Genomic DNA, 14574 nt, shown 5'->3' with positions numbered 1-14574 from the left:
CTATACTTATTTTAATTGCTTCAAATGAAATGTATTTTTCAAAGTATCATTTTCGATATTAAAAATAAAAATGAAAGTTAAAATATCAAATAATTAATTCTTTTTAAAAGTTTTAATCACATTTACCAGTCACATGAGCGTTAAATATTTAGTCTAGTGTGGGATAGACCCCCAAAGAAACAATGAGAGATTCAAGTGAATCATAAAGAAGGGGACGCAAGCCCCCAACTTTCATCCATGGATTCACACTCCAGTCACCCCCCCCACCCCTCCTTTCACAGTAAATGGTCCTCGTGTACTAAGAATCTAGTAGTATAAAGTTAACACACACTAGCCAGTAGCCACACCTGCCTTTCCATGCTTTTGGCCTTTTCCGTTTCTCTCCAACCATATGTCCCATTACCATACAAAAGTAGCATAAGGATAAAAAAAAGAAAGAAAAAGCAACTACTTGAAAACCTTATAAGAAAGTGGGAAACAACTTCACTAGCATTTCCCTCTGTGTGCTCTCAGTTTTACTACTCCAAAACCTCAACAACTACAGCTTAAGAATCCTAATGGAAGAACAATGCAGCCCTCTTGGCTGGGCTTACTACTACCAAGAAGAGGTACAATTTCCATTTTTTCTTGGAATTTTCACATCCCAGTTAGGCATTTTGCAGGATTTTAGTTCGTGTTTGGGTTTTTCAGTTTATTTTAGCTTGCATTGTGTGTTATCAGGGGGTTGAGGAATTGAAGCATTCACTCTTGTACTCTACTTTGGAGCTAGAAGCTGCAGTCCTCTCAGCCCATGAGGAAATTTCAAGAAAAGATGATGAGATACTCCAACTCAAGGGTTTGCTAGCAGAGATCATCAAGGAGAGGGATGAGTTCCAGGCAAAATGTCAACAACTTGTGCTGGAAAAACAGTTGCTTTTCCAACAAGTACAACTACTCCAGCCACATCCTTCAAAGAAACACCTAGATTGTCCAATCTCAAGTAACACCACTAGCCATGAGGATGACAACATTGACTTGTCCCCCTCACATTGTGATGACAACATTATTGTGGCATCACCATCTGCTGGCTGTAAGGACACTCTACCGCTGCCACCACCAATTGTATCACCAGGGCCACTGGTTCTAGACGTAATGGACAAACTCTCGATCAAGAAGCCATTGCCGGAGAAGGGCAAGTTCTTGCAGGCAGTGATGGAAGCCGGGCCACTTCTCCAGACACTGCTTCTGGCAGGGCCGCTTCCACAGTGGCAGCATCCACCTCCACAACTCAACTCGACCGACATCCCACCCGTCACAATCTCGTCTCCCACGGCGAAAATCTTGCACCAAGATTCTTGCCTTATTAGCCCTACTAGTCATGGGGGATTCACTAACAAGAGGGCTATGGTAAACAAGGAAAGCTCATCAGATTTCTCACCCAAGTCCAAGTATCAAAAAGTTTGTTCACCGATCATCATTGAACCCAACATCTAGCCCAAAATATCATCCTCTAAAGTGATAATGACCATCACTATGAATTGGATGGCACTTATGCTACCAATTAAAGTTTGTACATTTTAATGGTTTGTCTTAGAAACTAGGGATCTTTAACTAATTGTAGGGAGGGAGGGAGGGAGAGAGAGTGAGAAATTGAAGTGGGCTCAATCAGCCTTTTAGCTTTTGGCTTGGGATGGAGACTTTGAGTTAATTCTTCTACTATAGTTAGTCTAATTTGGCCCCAGAGATTATCACATGGGGTGCTGCTGAAATTCTCCAAATTGGTGGGGAATTTTGTATGAATTGCATATCTATGCTTTTCACATAGGGATCTTATATATAGATTAGAGTATCTTGGTAGATTATGCTGTTGCAGACCAGCAATCATCATCATCATCTGGAAGATATTGGCTTTATTTTAGTGGAATTAATTAAAGCTTGTTGCTTTTCATTATATCATTTTCTTGCTTTAGTGTCTCAGTGAATTTTAAAAGAAATAGTTAATTATTTTATTTATTTATATATATATTTTTTTTATGTGTGACCTTAACAAGCAATCAAAGATACCAACTAACTAATCTTACTTTTCCATGAGTTGGTACCTACCATGCATGGCCTCTGTCTGCCATGAAAATAACATCTCATTAGACCCCATTTCTTTATCATGCAAAAAATAATTATATATACATATGCAAATAAAGTCAATTTCAAGGGATCTTAATCATAGTTTTATCTTTTTTTTTTCTTTTTTCTTTTTTGAATGTTATTGCAAGCCATGAAGCTGCTTGGCCTTGCTCCATGGGCCTGCTACCAATTTGCTCAAAGCATGATTGTCAAGGGGTAAAATTGTCCCTTAATACATAATTTCCTTTTTCCTTTTCTTTTAAGTATTAGTAATTGCAGAAAGGGGAAGTCTAATGTTCTCTAATTGGGCAAATCCGCTCGAAAATTTTGACACATTTCACTTGAAACATATTTTCAGACGATTATTGATGTTGGGTATATACCCTAAATAACTAATACAAACAAGTGGGTTTTAAACACTTAAAATTACAGGCCAATAATATAGAATATAAATTACACAAAATAAACAATATCAGATTTATGGATATACAAGAATAGAAAGAAATAACCGTATACAGGTTCAGAGAGCCAGATTCATTGAGAGACAACACATGGTCACGAAAACCGACAGCCACTACTTATAGCAGTTGCTCAAACGACCATTCAATCCTTTGGCCATACAGACCTTTTTACTAAAACTACAAAAGTTTTCTCAACACTTAGGGTTCACTTAGAACTCTTTTAATCGGACAGAGAAATAAGAGGAAGAGATGGTGTTTTCTTTCTTAGCAACAACCAGAAACCAACCACTGATAAATAGCGGTTTTGGTTGAGAGAGAAAGGAGGAAGGAGGCAGTGGTGGAAAGTCCCAAAGCCATGGGAAAGAGAGATCCGTGAATGTATGGGGAAGAACCAGAGAAGGAGATGGAGATATAGAGAATAGAGAGAGACAGAATGAGGGGGTAGGATTAGGGGTTTAGGATTTTATACTTAGCAACTGGGTTAAGGGGTGGATCGGGTCATGGACCAAGAGAAGTGGGCTGGAGCCAGCCAAGTGGGTAAAGGATGGTCTTGGTCTTGAGCCGTACAAGTGAGTGTGAGAGTGGCCTTGGGCCTACCAAGAGGTCATGGGCCATTTTTCCAACATACTCCAACTTGGATCAGGACCTTTAAGAGGGAGCCAAGCCTAAGGGGAAGGATCTGGCAAGTCATTATTGCCCATACGTCCTTCTAAGATCTGCAAGATAGAAAAGAGAACTTGCATGTATATGGGTTAGTAGGAAACATGTTTTTAACATAAGTTTAGAATTTTTAGGCATGTGTGAACTTTTTTATTGGTAAGCACTTAATTCCCATGTCTGTAGGATTATGCTCATATTTTATGTTTTCTAACTGAATAATTTTTTTTTCTACAATGTCTCTAATAAAATGATACCTAACGTCTATGTGTTTGCTCCTATCATGAAAAACTGAATTTTTGCAAAATTGGATGGTAGATTGACTGTTAGAGAAAATTGTTACTATTTGTTTTAAAATCCCAATTTCCTTAAGTAAACCTTCAAGCCATATTGCCACTTTAAAGATTTCAGTAGTTGCCATATATTCTGCTTCTGTTTTGGATAGTGCAACAATATGTTGAAGTTGAGACTTTCAACTAATACAAGCACCACATAGAGTGAAAATATAAGAAATCGTAGATTTTCTAGTGTCCCTATCATTAGCATACTTTTCTACATAACCAGTTAATTTTACATCTTCAGAACATTTGAAAATTTTAATTTCAGAATCACATAAACCATTTAAATATCTTAAAAGACATTTAAGGGCTTCCCAATGGGAAGAGCCAACTTATTGCATAAGCAATATCAGGACGAGTACTCACCATAAGATACATAACAGAACCTATAGCATTTGAATAAGGAACATTTTTCGTTTTTTCTTTACGGATTCTATTTCATGACTTTGATCCTTTCTTAGTTGAAAATGTGCAACTAAAGGTACAGAAACAGGTTTGGATTCTAATAGACAGAACTTTTCTAACACAGATTTCACATATGAGCTTGGGTTTAGAAAAATTGTGGAGTTGTTTCTGTTTCTATCAATAGTCACACCGAGAATTTTTTTTGCATCTCCTAAGTCTTTCAATTCAAAGTTTTTACACAAATTATTTTTGTAAATCCTTAATTAACTCAAGACTTGGACTAGCAATTCACATATCATCATCATACAATACAAGAATGGACAGTAGAAAAAAAAATGGGTTCCAATTCTCTTTGTTCTCTCCCACACAACCACACGGCTCCTCTCCTAATCCCCCCGCCGATGAAGAGGATGAGGCAAGTCCCATGGCAAAGGGTCTCGTACACACTAGGATGGCACTAACGGCAATGAGACTTCCACCAAAGACGACGAACAATGCACGAACCCGCAAGGTATGGAGGGTTTTGATGAATGAATTCGATCTGAATTTAACTTTTCCAAATTCTTGTTGCTGGCTAATCGTGTCATTGAAAAAGGGGATGAGGTTTTGATGTGAGCACTCCACGATCTCCATGCTTGTTGGAAGGAGAAGTTTGGTGAACCCTCAGCCACCCTCCCGTTCGCCTGCCTCACCGCAGTTCGGAGCGACTAACGATGATTCTTGAAGAGATGGCGCCGTCAGTCTTGCCCCAACTTACAGCTAGGGTTTCTGCCATTGTATCGCTTGTGCACATGCAGTCTAGTGTTTCTACTACAACTAGTTCCCGATTAGTGGTTGTTCCTTCGCATCCTTCGTCGTCGGTGATTGCTGCTCAAATACCGCCAATGATTATTGCTGAAACGCTGCTCGTCCACCAATTAGAAACCGCGAGCATGGAGTCACGTAGTCGGGCCTCGCCTGCTCCCGTGATCTCTCCGTCGCAAACACTAATTCCCGACGCTTCCACCACTATGGCTACGTCTGGTTTGTACATTTGTAAGATCCCATTGCAACTTATTTTATTTGTGATGAATAAACCTGATGCAATTGCTGTCGATTTTCATAGTGCAAGTCAGAAAATTTTATCGTATATCACACCGACTGTGCAAGATGGTGAGTTGTTGTTCGGACAAGTATTGAAACTATCCGGGTAGGTTCGCGTCGTTGGCAAGCCATAGTTGTGGGTTATTTCCTTGGTAAACGGCTTTATTTTCATCATCTTGATAAATTTGTTCGTACAGCTTGGCCGTGCATTAAGAATGTTACTGCTACGACCACAGGATTTTACTTCTTCCAATTCAAAAAGGAGGCGGCTATGGAAGAGGTTATCGAAGGTGGTCCATGGTTGTTCCAAGGATAACCGATAGTTCTACAGCGCTCGGAACCGTGCATGGCACTTTGTAAACATGCCCATACTCAAGTTCCAGTGTGGATTAAGCTCCGACACATACCGGTGGAATTGTGGACCATAGAGGGCATGAGTACAATCAGAGTGGTGTTGGGAAACCCCTCTATCCTGATAGCATCACCATGGCATGCACGAGAATAGACTTCACTTGTATTTGTGTCATGCTTCAGGTCTCTTCTAAGTTGCCTAACATCTCATTATTATAGCACCAGATGAGGAGGGGGGGTGAGACCCCGTGTAAGACGATGTGGAGTATGAATTATTACCACCAAAGTGTACTCACTGCGCCACTTTGGGTCATTCTAAGACGTCTTGCCCTAGAGCTAATCCACCTCCAATGAAGCAGGTGCATGTCTATGTTTCAAAGTTGGGGTTGAGCCGCCTCCTGCCGCTCCACTTGAACCACCAGTGCAATCGGGGGAGGTGGAGCGAGAGCCTTTGGAGCTGGATAGCCGAGGTACTAAGGTAGTCCTTCATAATGCGTTCGATGTTCTTCTGTTTGAAGATACTACTGCAGAACATTCCTCAAGGGATCCTAATCAATGCAGCCCCACACCACTTCAGTATGATTAATGCAATAGTGTCGAATGTGTGGGGCCTGAACAGCCGAGACCATCAGGTATCCTTTAGTGCCCTTGTTACTGATTATCGTTTGGCTTTTGTGGGTTTATTGGAAACTAAGGTGGCTGCTCCCAATGTTACTCGCATTCAAACGCCACTTCTTCCTCATTGGAAATGGTTTGTTGATTATATGGGTCCTGGTACTCATATCTGGTAGCTTGGGATGATGGTTGGGCTGATTGTGAGGTAATAGATGTTGGGCCTCAACATATACACTGTCATATTCTTATCCGGTTGTTGAATATTCATGTGATATTTACCATTGTTTATGGTTCCAATGACTTGTGCGTGCGTCGAGAGTTGTGGCAAAATCTCGGTCGCCCAGCCCAAGGAATTGATGAGTCTCCCTAGCTGGTTGGTGGCGACTTTAACATTATCCTCGACATGAGTGAAGTGTGTGGCAATTCGGGTGACATAAGGTTAGCCATGGCAAATTTCCTCGAGGGCCTTCACAATACGGGTCTTCTCAGTCTTCCTATATAGGGGGAGAGATTCACATGGCATAACTGTAGTAGTGACAGTCGTAGGCTCTGGAAGAGACTAGTTTGGTTTCTAGTCAATGACTGGTGGTTGGTGCAGTGGCCATTTGCGCACTATGAAAGTCTTACACCACGTATATATGACCATTCTCCATTGGTTATACGTGGTACTCCTCCTCAGTCTACTATAAATATGTTTGGATTTAATAATTGTCTAGCTCTATCCTCGGAATTCACCCCTTCTGTGCAGAATGTGTGGTGGCACAACATTGTGCGTAGTGCATTTATGCGGTAACCCTGAAATTGAAGGCCCTTAAACCCTTAAACCTATCTTCCAGAAGCAACGAAAGAACAAGGGGGATTTGGCGGCTAACGTCCATATAGCAAAAGCTTTTCTCCATATAGCGCAATCTCTCCTGCAGTTAGACCGTCTTAATTCACTGCTACTTCAATTAAAGCACTATTGCAAGTTGATTCCATTGTTGGCTACTCGGCTTGAACAACATATGCTACAACAACGTGCAAAGAAAGCTTCATTGAAAGGTGGAGATCAATGCTCTAGATTTTCTTCTAAAAGGTGGCAGCATGTAGATCTGCCAAACGTACCCTCCGAATACCGAGCCAGGACATTATTGATGGACCAGACAACAGTTACAAATGAATTTATTGATTTCTACCAGCGCTTTTGGAAGGGGCTAGACGAAATTGAGCTCTTGACTTATGGCATTTACATCCATGGGCTCGACGTTTGTTGTCGGATACGAAAAGCCGTGACTTGATGCTGCCAGTCACACTGCATGAGGTCAAAATAGAAATTTTTGATATTGTAGAAGATAAAGCACCTGGCCCGGATGGCTATACTTCTAGATTCTTTAAGGGGACTTGGCCGGTAGTGGGGCATGAGATCACCAATGCAATTATGGAGTTCTTTCGCACCGACTAACTTCTCAAATAAGTGAATGCAACATTGCTCACACTTATTCCTGAGGTACGCAATCCTAGCACGGTTGCTGAATTTTGGCCTATCTCTTGTTGCAATGTGCTATATAAGGTGATTACAAAGATTATAGTACAACGTCTGCGTGTCGTCCTGGATGATTTAATCAATCCCTTGCAGAACGCATTCATGCTAGGCAGGTCAATCAGCGACAATATTCTGCTAGTCCAAGAGCTTTTTTCTAGCTATAAGCAACAGCTCCTTCCACCGAGATGTGCACTGAAGGTGGACTTACGAAAGGCATACGATACAATAGAATGAGACTTCTTACTGGTTGTGCTGCCTTTGTTTAGATTTTCGGGGACCTTTATCAGTTGGATAGAGGAGTGTGTCACCACGCCTATTTATTCAGTCTGTCTCAATGACACACAACTACTTCAAGGGGGCACGAGGGTTGTGCTAAGGAAACCTTATATCCCGTTATTTATTTATCCTTATTATGGAGGTGCTACGGATGATTCTACAACAACTTCGCGATTAGGATGGCGGGTTCTCGTTTCATTGGAAGTGTGAGGCGATGAGCCTATTTCAACTTTACTTTGCTGATGACCTTATTCTCTTTTGTAGGGCCGATGAATCATCTATCGGACTGTTTAAAAAGGGTCTGAATAGGTTTGCAATGCTTTCTGAGTTATGTGTCTACCCACAGAAGAGCTACATTATTATCTCCAATGCAGCACACAGAATCCACAACAGGTTACTCTCCCTCCGATCATTCCAAAAGGGAGAGCTATCTCTTCGTTACCTCGGCCTCCCCTTATTTTCTCTCGTCTCATGATTAGGGATTGAACTCCACTCTTAAGAAAAATTGATAACCGAATTCTAGGATGGGAAGGTATTCGATTAACATTTGCCGGTAGGCTGCAAACTTTATCAAATCCGTAGTGATGTCGTTTCACACCTACTGGGCAACGGCATTTATCCTACCAAAGACGGTGATTCATGAGATTGAGAAACGCTTGTGTACCTTTCTTTGTAAGGGTACCACAGGAACGGGGTATCCGAAGGTTTCTACCAATTCAAGGTAGACTATGAGTTTCTCCCACAAATTCGAAGAAAATTGCACATTGGATCCGAGAACAAGCTTTCGGCTCTAGGACCGAAATTCAGGGAGAAGAATTAGGAGAATAGTCTTCATTCTCGAAAATTCCTTTCAAAATTGCAACATTTTACTTAAATGCATTAAATTAATGTGTCCATATTTTTCAATACTACAATAATTAGTTGCAAACTTGAAATTTGTGTGAACAATGTAGCATAATTTATTAATAGTCTATCCCTAAAATAATCTGGGAAAAACTACAAGTTCATGCTTTTCTATTTTCCCAATCGAAATACTTCTTGAAGGACTTTGGGTCGTGGTTGGCTATGGACAAATAAATACCATCAGACCTTGCTTCCCAGTAGCAAAACCCAGTGTAGCATGTATCTCTTAGTTTATGAGCATAAGAGTTAAAAGCTTTTTCCTTTGAGCCCCACCAAAGATGGCAAAAGAATAAAGTGTTCGGAAAGATGCTCTCACAAAAGCTCCAATGAAAATCTTGATTAAAAGTAAGTGTATGGGATCCTAAATCGTCATTCTTAGACGCACAATGCAACTCCAACTTTGTAGAATTTTGAGGAAGCTTGTTGATGATGTGAATCTCAAATCTGTCTGATAAAAGGCACCTATTTGTTTCTAGTGCAAATAATCGGAGGTGGTTAGACCACATGAAAAGAAATAAAAGAGGGATGGTAATAATGGTGTGTCCCATTTGTTTTAAAACAAATTGGTGCTTATTACATCAAAGTATTACAAGTTTTTATGTCGTGAAGTGGTGCTTTATAGTTGAGATAAGGCATTAATAGGGCTTCAGCATGTGAAAAATAAAATAATGTTAGTTACCCAATGGTTATTTTACCATGATCTGAACAAATTAGTTGGCACTGAATATTAATTCCCTTTGTTTACTTGATTAAAGAGTTATTAATAGGAAACGTAGAAAATTTCTTGAATGATTTAATATTATTGCAATCTTGGATGAAGTCTCATGGGATTGTAGAAATGTAAACATATATAACTAAAATATACCTAAATTAATATAATCTTTTAGATCGACATGGATCTAAAAATCTTTGAAAATAGTGGACATGGATCACTAGAGCAAAATAGAGTATAGGGAGGGAAGCAATTGATCGCAATTTGCAGTCGAATGCTATCCAGTACCAAAACGTGTCACTAAATCCATGCCAACAGTTTGACAAAATTTTGGGACACTATTTGTTGCGAAATATATGGCAAAAGAGTCACAAATATGACGGGAGATTGTGCCATGACAATTAGTCGCAGATAAGTCACAAAGGCAATTCCATACAAAAAAATTGTGACAATTGTGCAAAATTTGCGATGGAAGTCTGATCAATTAGAGATGCATTAGAGATGGATTAGCGCATAGAATGGGTGGCGTTGAAAATTCGTTGTAACATTTCTCAACTTGGACATGTTTGAAAAGCTTCTTTTTACTTGGCAAAACTTGATAGTATGCTAGGAATTTTATTATGTATGTCATTTTCCTTCGTGCTTACAATGGTAATATTTGGCTGTTGCAAAAGTCGTCTCAGAATCCATCTCAAAGTTAATAGCTACTTTCCGTCGTAAAATTCATAGCAAAATTCGTTCCAACTAACAGCTATATTGCAATGGTCATATTTCCACAGTTGCAACTGCCTCAAGCCCGTCCCAAAAATCTCTATATATAGGCAACATTTTCTCATTTTTATTTCGTCACTGTTACACTAACACATCTCAAAACATGCAAGCTCTCTCTATTCATTAAGCATCCAATTTTATTTATTTTTATATCTTACAACAATTTTGCAATGCTAGAATATACTATATTTATGGGTTGCCTGCTTATATATAATTGGTTTCTTTTTTAGCGTAAGTGATGGAACTTTTATAATTATTTCTTGAAATTACAATATATATGTCATCTTTAATTAAATAGTGTTTAATTTCAATATGTTATTTATACTATTTTTTGTGAAAATATGTGTACTTTTATTTCAATATTAATGAAATATGCCATTATGTTGATATGTGTATCTTATGTAAAGGATAAATTACATTTTGTCATCCGAACTATACTCATTTTTATATTTTGTCATTCATTTTTTTTTTGTGTTATCTTACCATCCAACTTTGCGAAATTTACACTTTGTCATATATGAGCATTTTGTAGTTGATCTTTCTACCGTAAATATATCACATGTGCATTGCATGTGATGAGATGCTAAGGCTATAGGTCCACCTAATTAATCCAATTAGGATCATAATAACAAATTAATTTGACACTACAAAAGATAGCGGGATTTGGAATGGATCAGACAACGATCTAAAATTCGTTACATATTGGAACCGTTATTGGAACACATTAGGAATGGAACTTGGTAGATGATGTCATGATCCCCATATTTTATGGTTATATTTTTTGAACGGTCAAACCATTCTAACATATTTTCCAAAAAAAAGTTACAAAGTCTGTTCCGAAGCCCTTTTCAATATAGTAATGGTAAATAGTTGTAACTCTATTTGAATATATTATTAGAATCAGGGACACTCTTGCAATGATCGTTCCTATATGTGTGAAAAAATTAATGTTCAAAAGATGACAGTTAGTAAATATATTCCAAAATGAGGTATAGTTTGAAACGATTTGAGTACGCAATATGCAATTATGCAAAAAATCATTCCTAAAAATGAGTTTTACTAAATCGTTCCTAAAACCCGTTCCAAATAAAGTACGAAGACTGTAATTCAACTATCAAAATAGTTGTTCCTAAATCCAGTCCAATGATTTCAAAATGTAAAATAACGGCTACTTTTTAACAGCTAAAAATGTATTCTGGTACCCGTTTTAAAGACCGTTCCAAAGTTTTCTATATATGTATGTTCGTCTCTTTCCATTTAATCTCACTATCTTCTTTCATTCTTCTTATTTTCTCTCTATTTCCTCAATCTCTCTCGAATGTTTTTTATCTCTCACTATCCCACTAATATTTTTATACTCTTGTTCAGCAATCTCTCTCGAATTTTCGTTGATATTTGAAGTTATTTTAATTAGGTAACAACTTTAACCCTTTATTTGCCAATTGATTATATTTATTATAATTCTGTTAATTAAATTTAATATTATAATAATATATATATGTGTGTGTGTGGAGGACTCATCATCATGTTAAGATAGTTGAGGAGATGGATGTATGAGAAGAACCTGCCTAGTAAGAAGGGTCTTACTCCAGAGTGTTAGGATAGTGTTGCTACATTTATAGAATGGGCCAAGTCTCAACATGCATATATGGACGGTGAGACAATTAAGTGTCTTTATCGGAAGTGAAAAAATGAAGTTTTCAAAACCACGGACTAGGTAATATTGACTTATATATAAAAGGTTTTATGTCGGAATATTATTATAATTGAACTTCTCATAGCGAGGAGAGGGTGCAAGAGTATTTTGAGGCCGTCATCGTGGTTCCTTTGCAGGAGAAGCAAACTCTCGTTTCTCATGAGGTGGAGGATACCAGTACGCTCTAGGGTGATGCGGCGAGATGGATTGGGCGTAGAGGATGGTTTTTGATATCGATGGGCCGGCTGTTTGGTCATCTAATTATAACCGGGATGGTGTACCGGATGATGGTACGGGGTCGTGTCCTACAGATGCAGAGCCTAGTTCATATTACGGTGGGCCCCTATAACTCTGTGTCTGGACTGGCAGATCGATTTCACGATGTAGTACATGTTGCGCAACCATTGTAGAACGGTTGCACCAAATCTCAATTAGGAGCTGTTGTTGAGTTTGTGAATATCAAGACCGAGGGTTATATTTCTCCGCATATATACTCGAATATCCTAGTGTGTTGATCATATATTGCCCCGTGATCACACCTTCCCCATAGATTACTATAGTACGAAGAAGTTGATTAGAGACTTGGATTTACCTGTTGAAAAGATTGATGTGTGTAACATGTTAGAAATGGTGACCAGAAAGCCAATTGGATTGGTGGTTTTGGGAGCCATTTAGCAATCTTTATGAATGCAATAGTATCTTAATGAATGTAGTAAGCATTCATCTCTGGCACCATGTATTTGTTGTACTTACTATTTACGTTAAACGGTGTTTTAACATCAGAACAAATGCCCACAGACCTATTGAATAACCCAAGTAGTTAGGTTGCACATTAGATGAGAGCTATGAAACAAACTTCTAAGGGTTGGTCTGAGACGTTCGAAGTCGAGAACCTCAAAACTGGGCATCAAGAGTCCTATAGAGACTTGCACTAAAGTATTGCATTCATCGAATGAGTGTCGTGTTTCATCTGCGATAGACATGCGATGTCTATGCGATTTTAGTGGATTAGTTGACAAGGTTGTTAACTGATTGAACTAACTCACGAGATTCGTCATATGGAAGCCTTGAGGCTTGGTCGGTATGACTTGAATTTCTGACTCTGATAGTACAGGATTAGTCTTTGGACTTAAGGAATCATGACAATCGCATGCATATGACGGCTCTATCTTGGATCTGGCGAGAGATGACTGTGTCTTTGATGTGGTCATTAGAATATGTCCCCTCTCAGTATATGATGGATATATCTCTTATGCGCTCTCAGATGGTTTAGACTCTCTAAGTCTATGGCCATAGCGATTGGTCGAATAGAAATGATTTTCTTTATCGATCAATGGAGTAAATATAACTCAAGTAATCAGCGTAGTTGCCTGGTCTAGGATGGGAACCGACAGCCCAATTCCATGCCCTAAACTAAGATCGGGAGAAATTGCAAATTGGCCAAAGTGTGAAAATGTTATGCATATGTATTGTGTGAGTGGATGTTCCTCATTGCAACATATATATATATATATATATATATTTCTTGAAGAGGGGGGATTGAGGCGGTGCCAACTCCCCCTCTTTTGTATATTATATATATATATGTATATATTATTGTTATTATTATTATTATTATTATTTTATTTATTAATTATTTTTGTTTTCAAAATACCTATTACGTTCTTCTTATTTTTTTAATTAATATAATTTGCTCCCAAATATTATAACAACTTCAATTTACTCCGTTCAAGTTTTATTATATCCCAATTTCAATGTATAATTTATTTATAATTAAATTTAAATTTCTAAATAATTATCAATTAGTGTCTCAATTATGTGAAAAATCTACGGACGTTACAATTCTCCCCTCCTAATAAAATTTCGTCCCTGAAATTTTGACTCTGAAAACTTTCTCGCTTTGTGGCCACTGATGCTTTGAATGTCAAGTGCCAAAATAAGGTGAGAGCCCTCGGAATAATTACTTAATTTGTGGCTTTAGATGTGATTACAACTTTAATGCTCTCACATTTGTTTTGTTGTATGTGCATGGCATACTACAATTTTAGTCTTTGTTTATTTGGCCCATGAACTACTTTTTTCTCTTAATTAGATTCTTTCCTCTCAGCAGAAGTTTATAAAATATTTTTCTTTAGATACTCACGTTATGGCTAATTAGAGGTTTTATATTCAGGTAGTGACTCAAGCATACCAATAAATGTGTGTCTGCACCTTTGAGAAATTTGCATATGTTTCACCAGTATAAGATTCAGGAAGCTAGGGGAACGTTACTCCTCTAGGAGTTTGAATATCATGACAATCTTGTAGATGAGACTGGCAAAGAAGGCTTAGGTAGCTTCTTTGAAAACTATATATTAATCATTTTTTGTTGAAAAAATAAATATTGACATAAATATCCTTTTAACATATTTATTTTCATGCAAAATGATCATCTTTTTCAATTTCTATATTCTTTTAATTCGTATGTAAGAATAATAAAAATTGATTTAAGAAAATATCAATTATGTAGTTTATTTATCTTTCTCTTTAATTTAATTAAATATAAATAATAAAAAGTTAACTTTGGCTAGTAACATTGAGAAAGAATGTTTTTTGTATTAAACCTTTTCGTATTAATGAGGTCAACTAGTGTTTGGATAAAATTCATCTACATATTTTTATATAAGTGATAGATTTAAAAATTT

General features: G+C 37.8%; 1 protein-coding gene across 1 annotated transcript; it reads left to right on the top strand.

The window, feature by feature from the left end:
* Nucleotides 420–1892, top strand: LOC105174177. Its single transcript, XM_011096195.2, has 2 exons — nt 420–608; nt 721–1892. Exons 1-2 carry the CDS (start codon nt 558–560, stop codon nt 1471–1473), a joined length of 804 nt encoding a protein of 267 aa, XP_011094497.1. The 5' UTR covers nt 420–557; the 3' UTR covers nt 1474–1892.

Source organism: Sesamum indicum, linkage group LG11 (genome assembly GCF_000512975.1).
Source record: "Sesamum indicum cultivar Zhongzhi No. 13 linkage group LG11, S_indicum_v1.0, whole genome shotgun sequence".
NCBI classification, from domain to species: Eukaryota; Viridiplantae; Streptophyta; class Magnoliopsida; order Lamiales; family Pedaliaceae; genus Sesamum; species Sesamum indicum.
The sequence above is the reverse complement of the archived record's forward strand: the minus strand, read 5'-3'. Positions and strand labels throughout refer to the sequence as shown.

What these genes read in the sequence shown, in the direction of transcription:
- LOC105174177 (XM_011096195.2), top strand. Translation starts at nt 558, where the DNA reads ATGGAAGAACAATGCAGCCCTCTTGGCTGGGCTTACTACTACCAAGAA. An exon ending in CTTACTACTACCAAGAAGAG is followed by an intron (nt 609 to 720) that starts GTACAATTTCCA and finishes GTGTGTTATCAG; the next exon opens with GGGGTTGAGGAATTGAAGCA.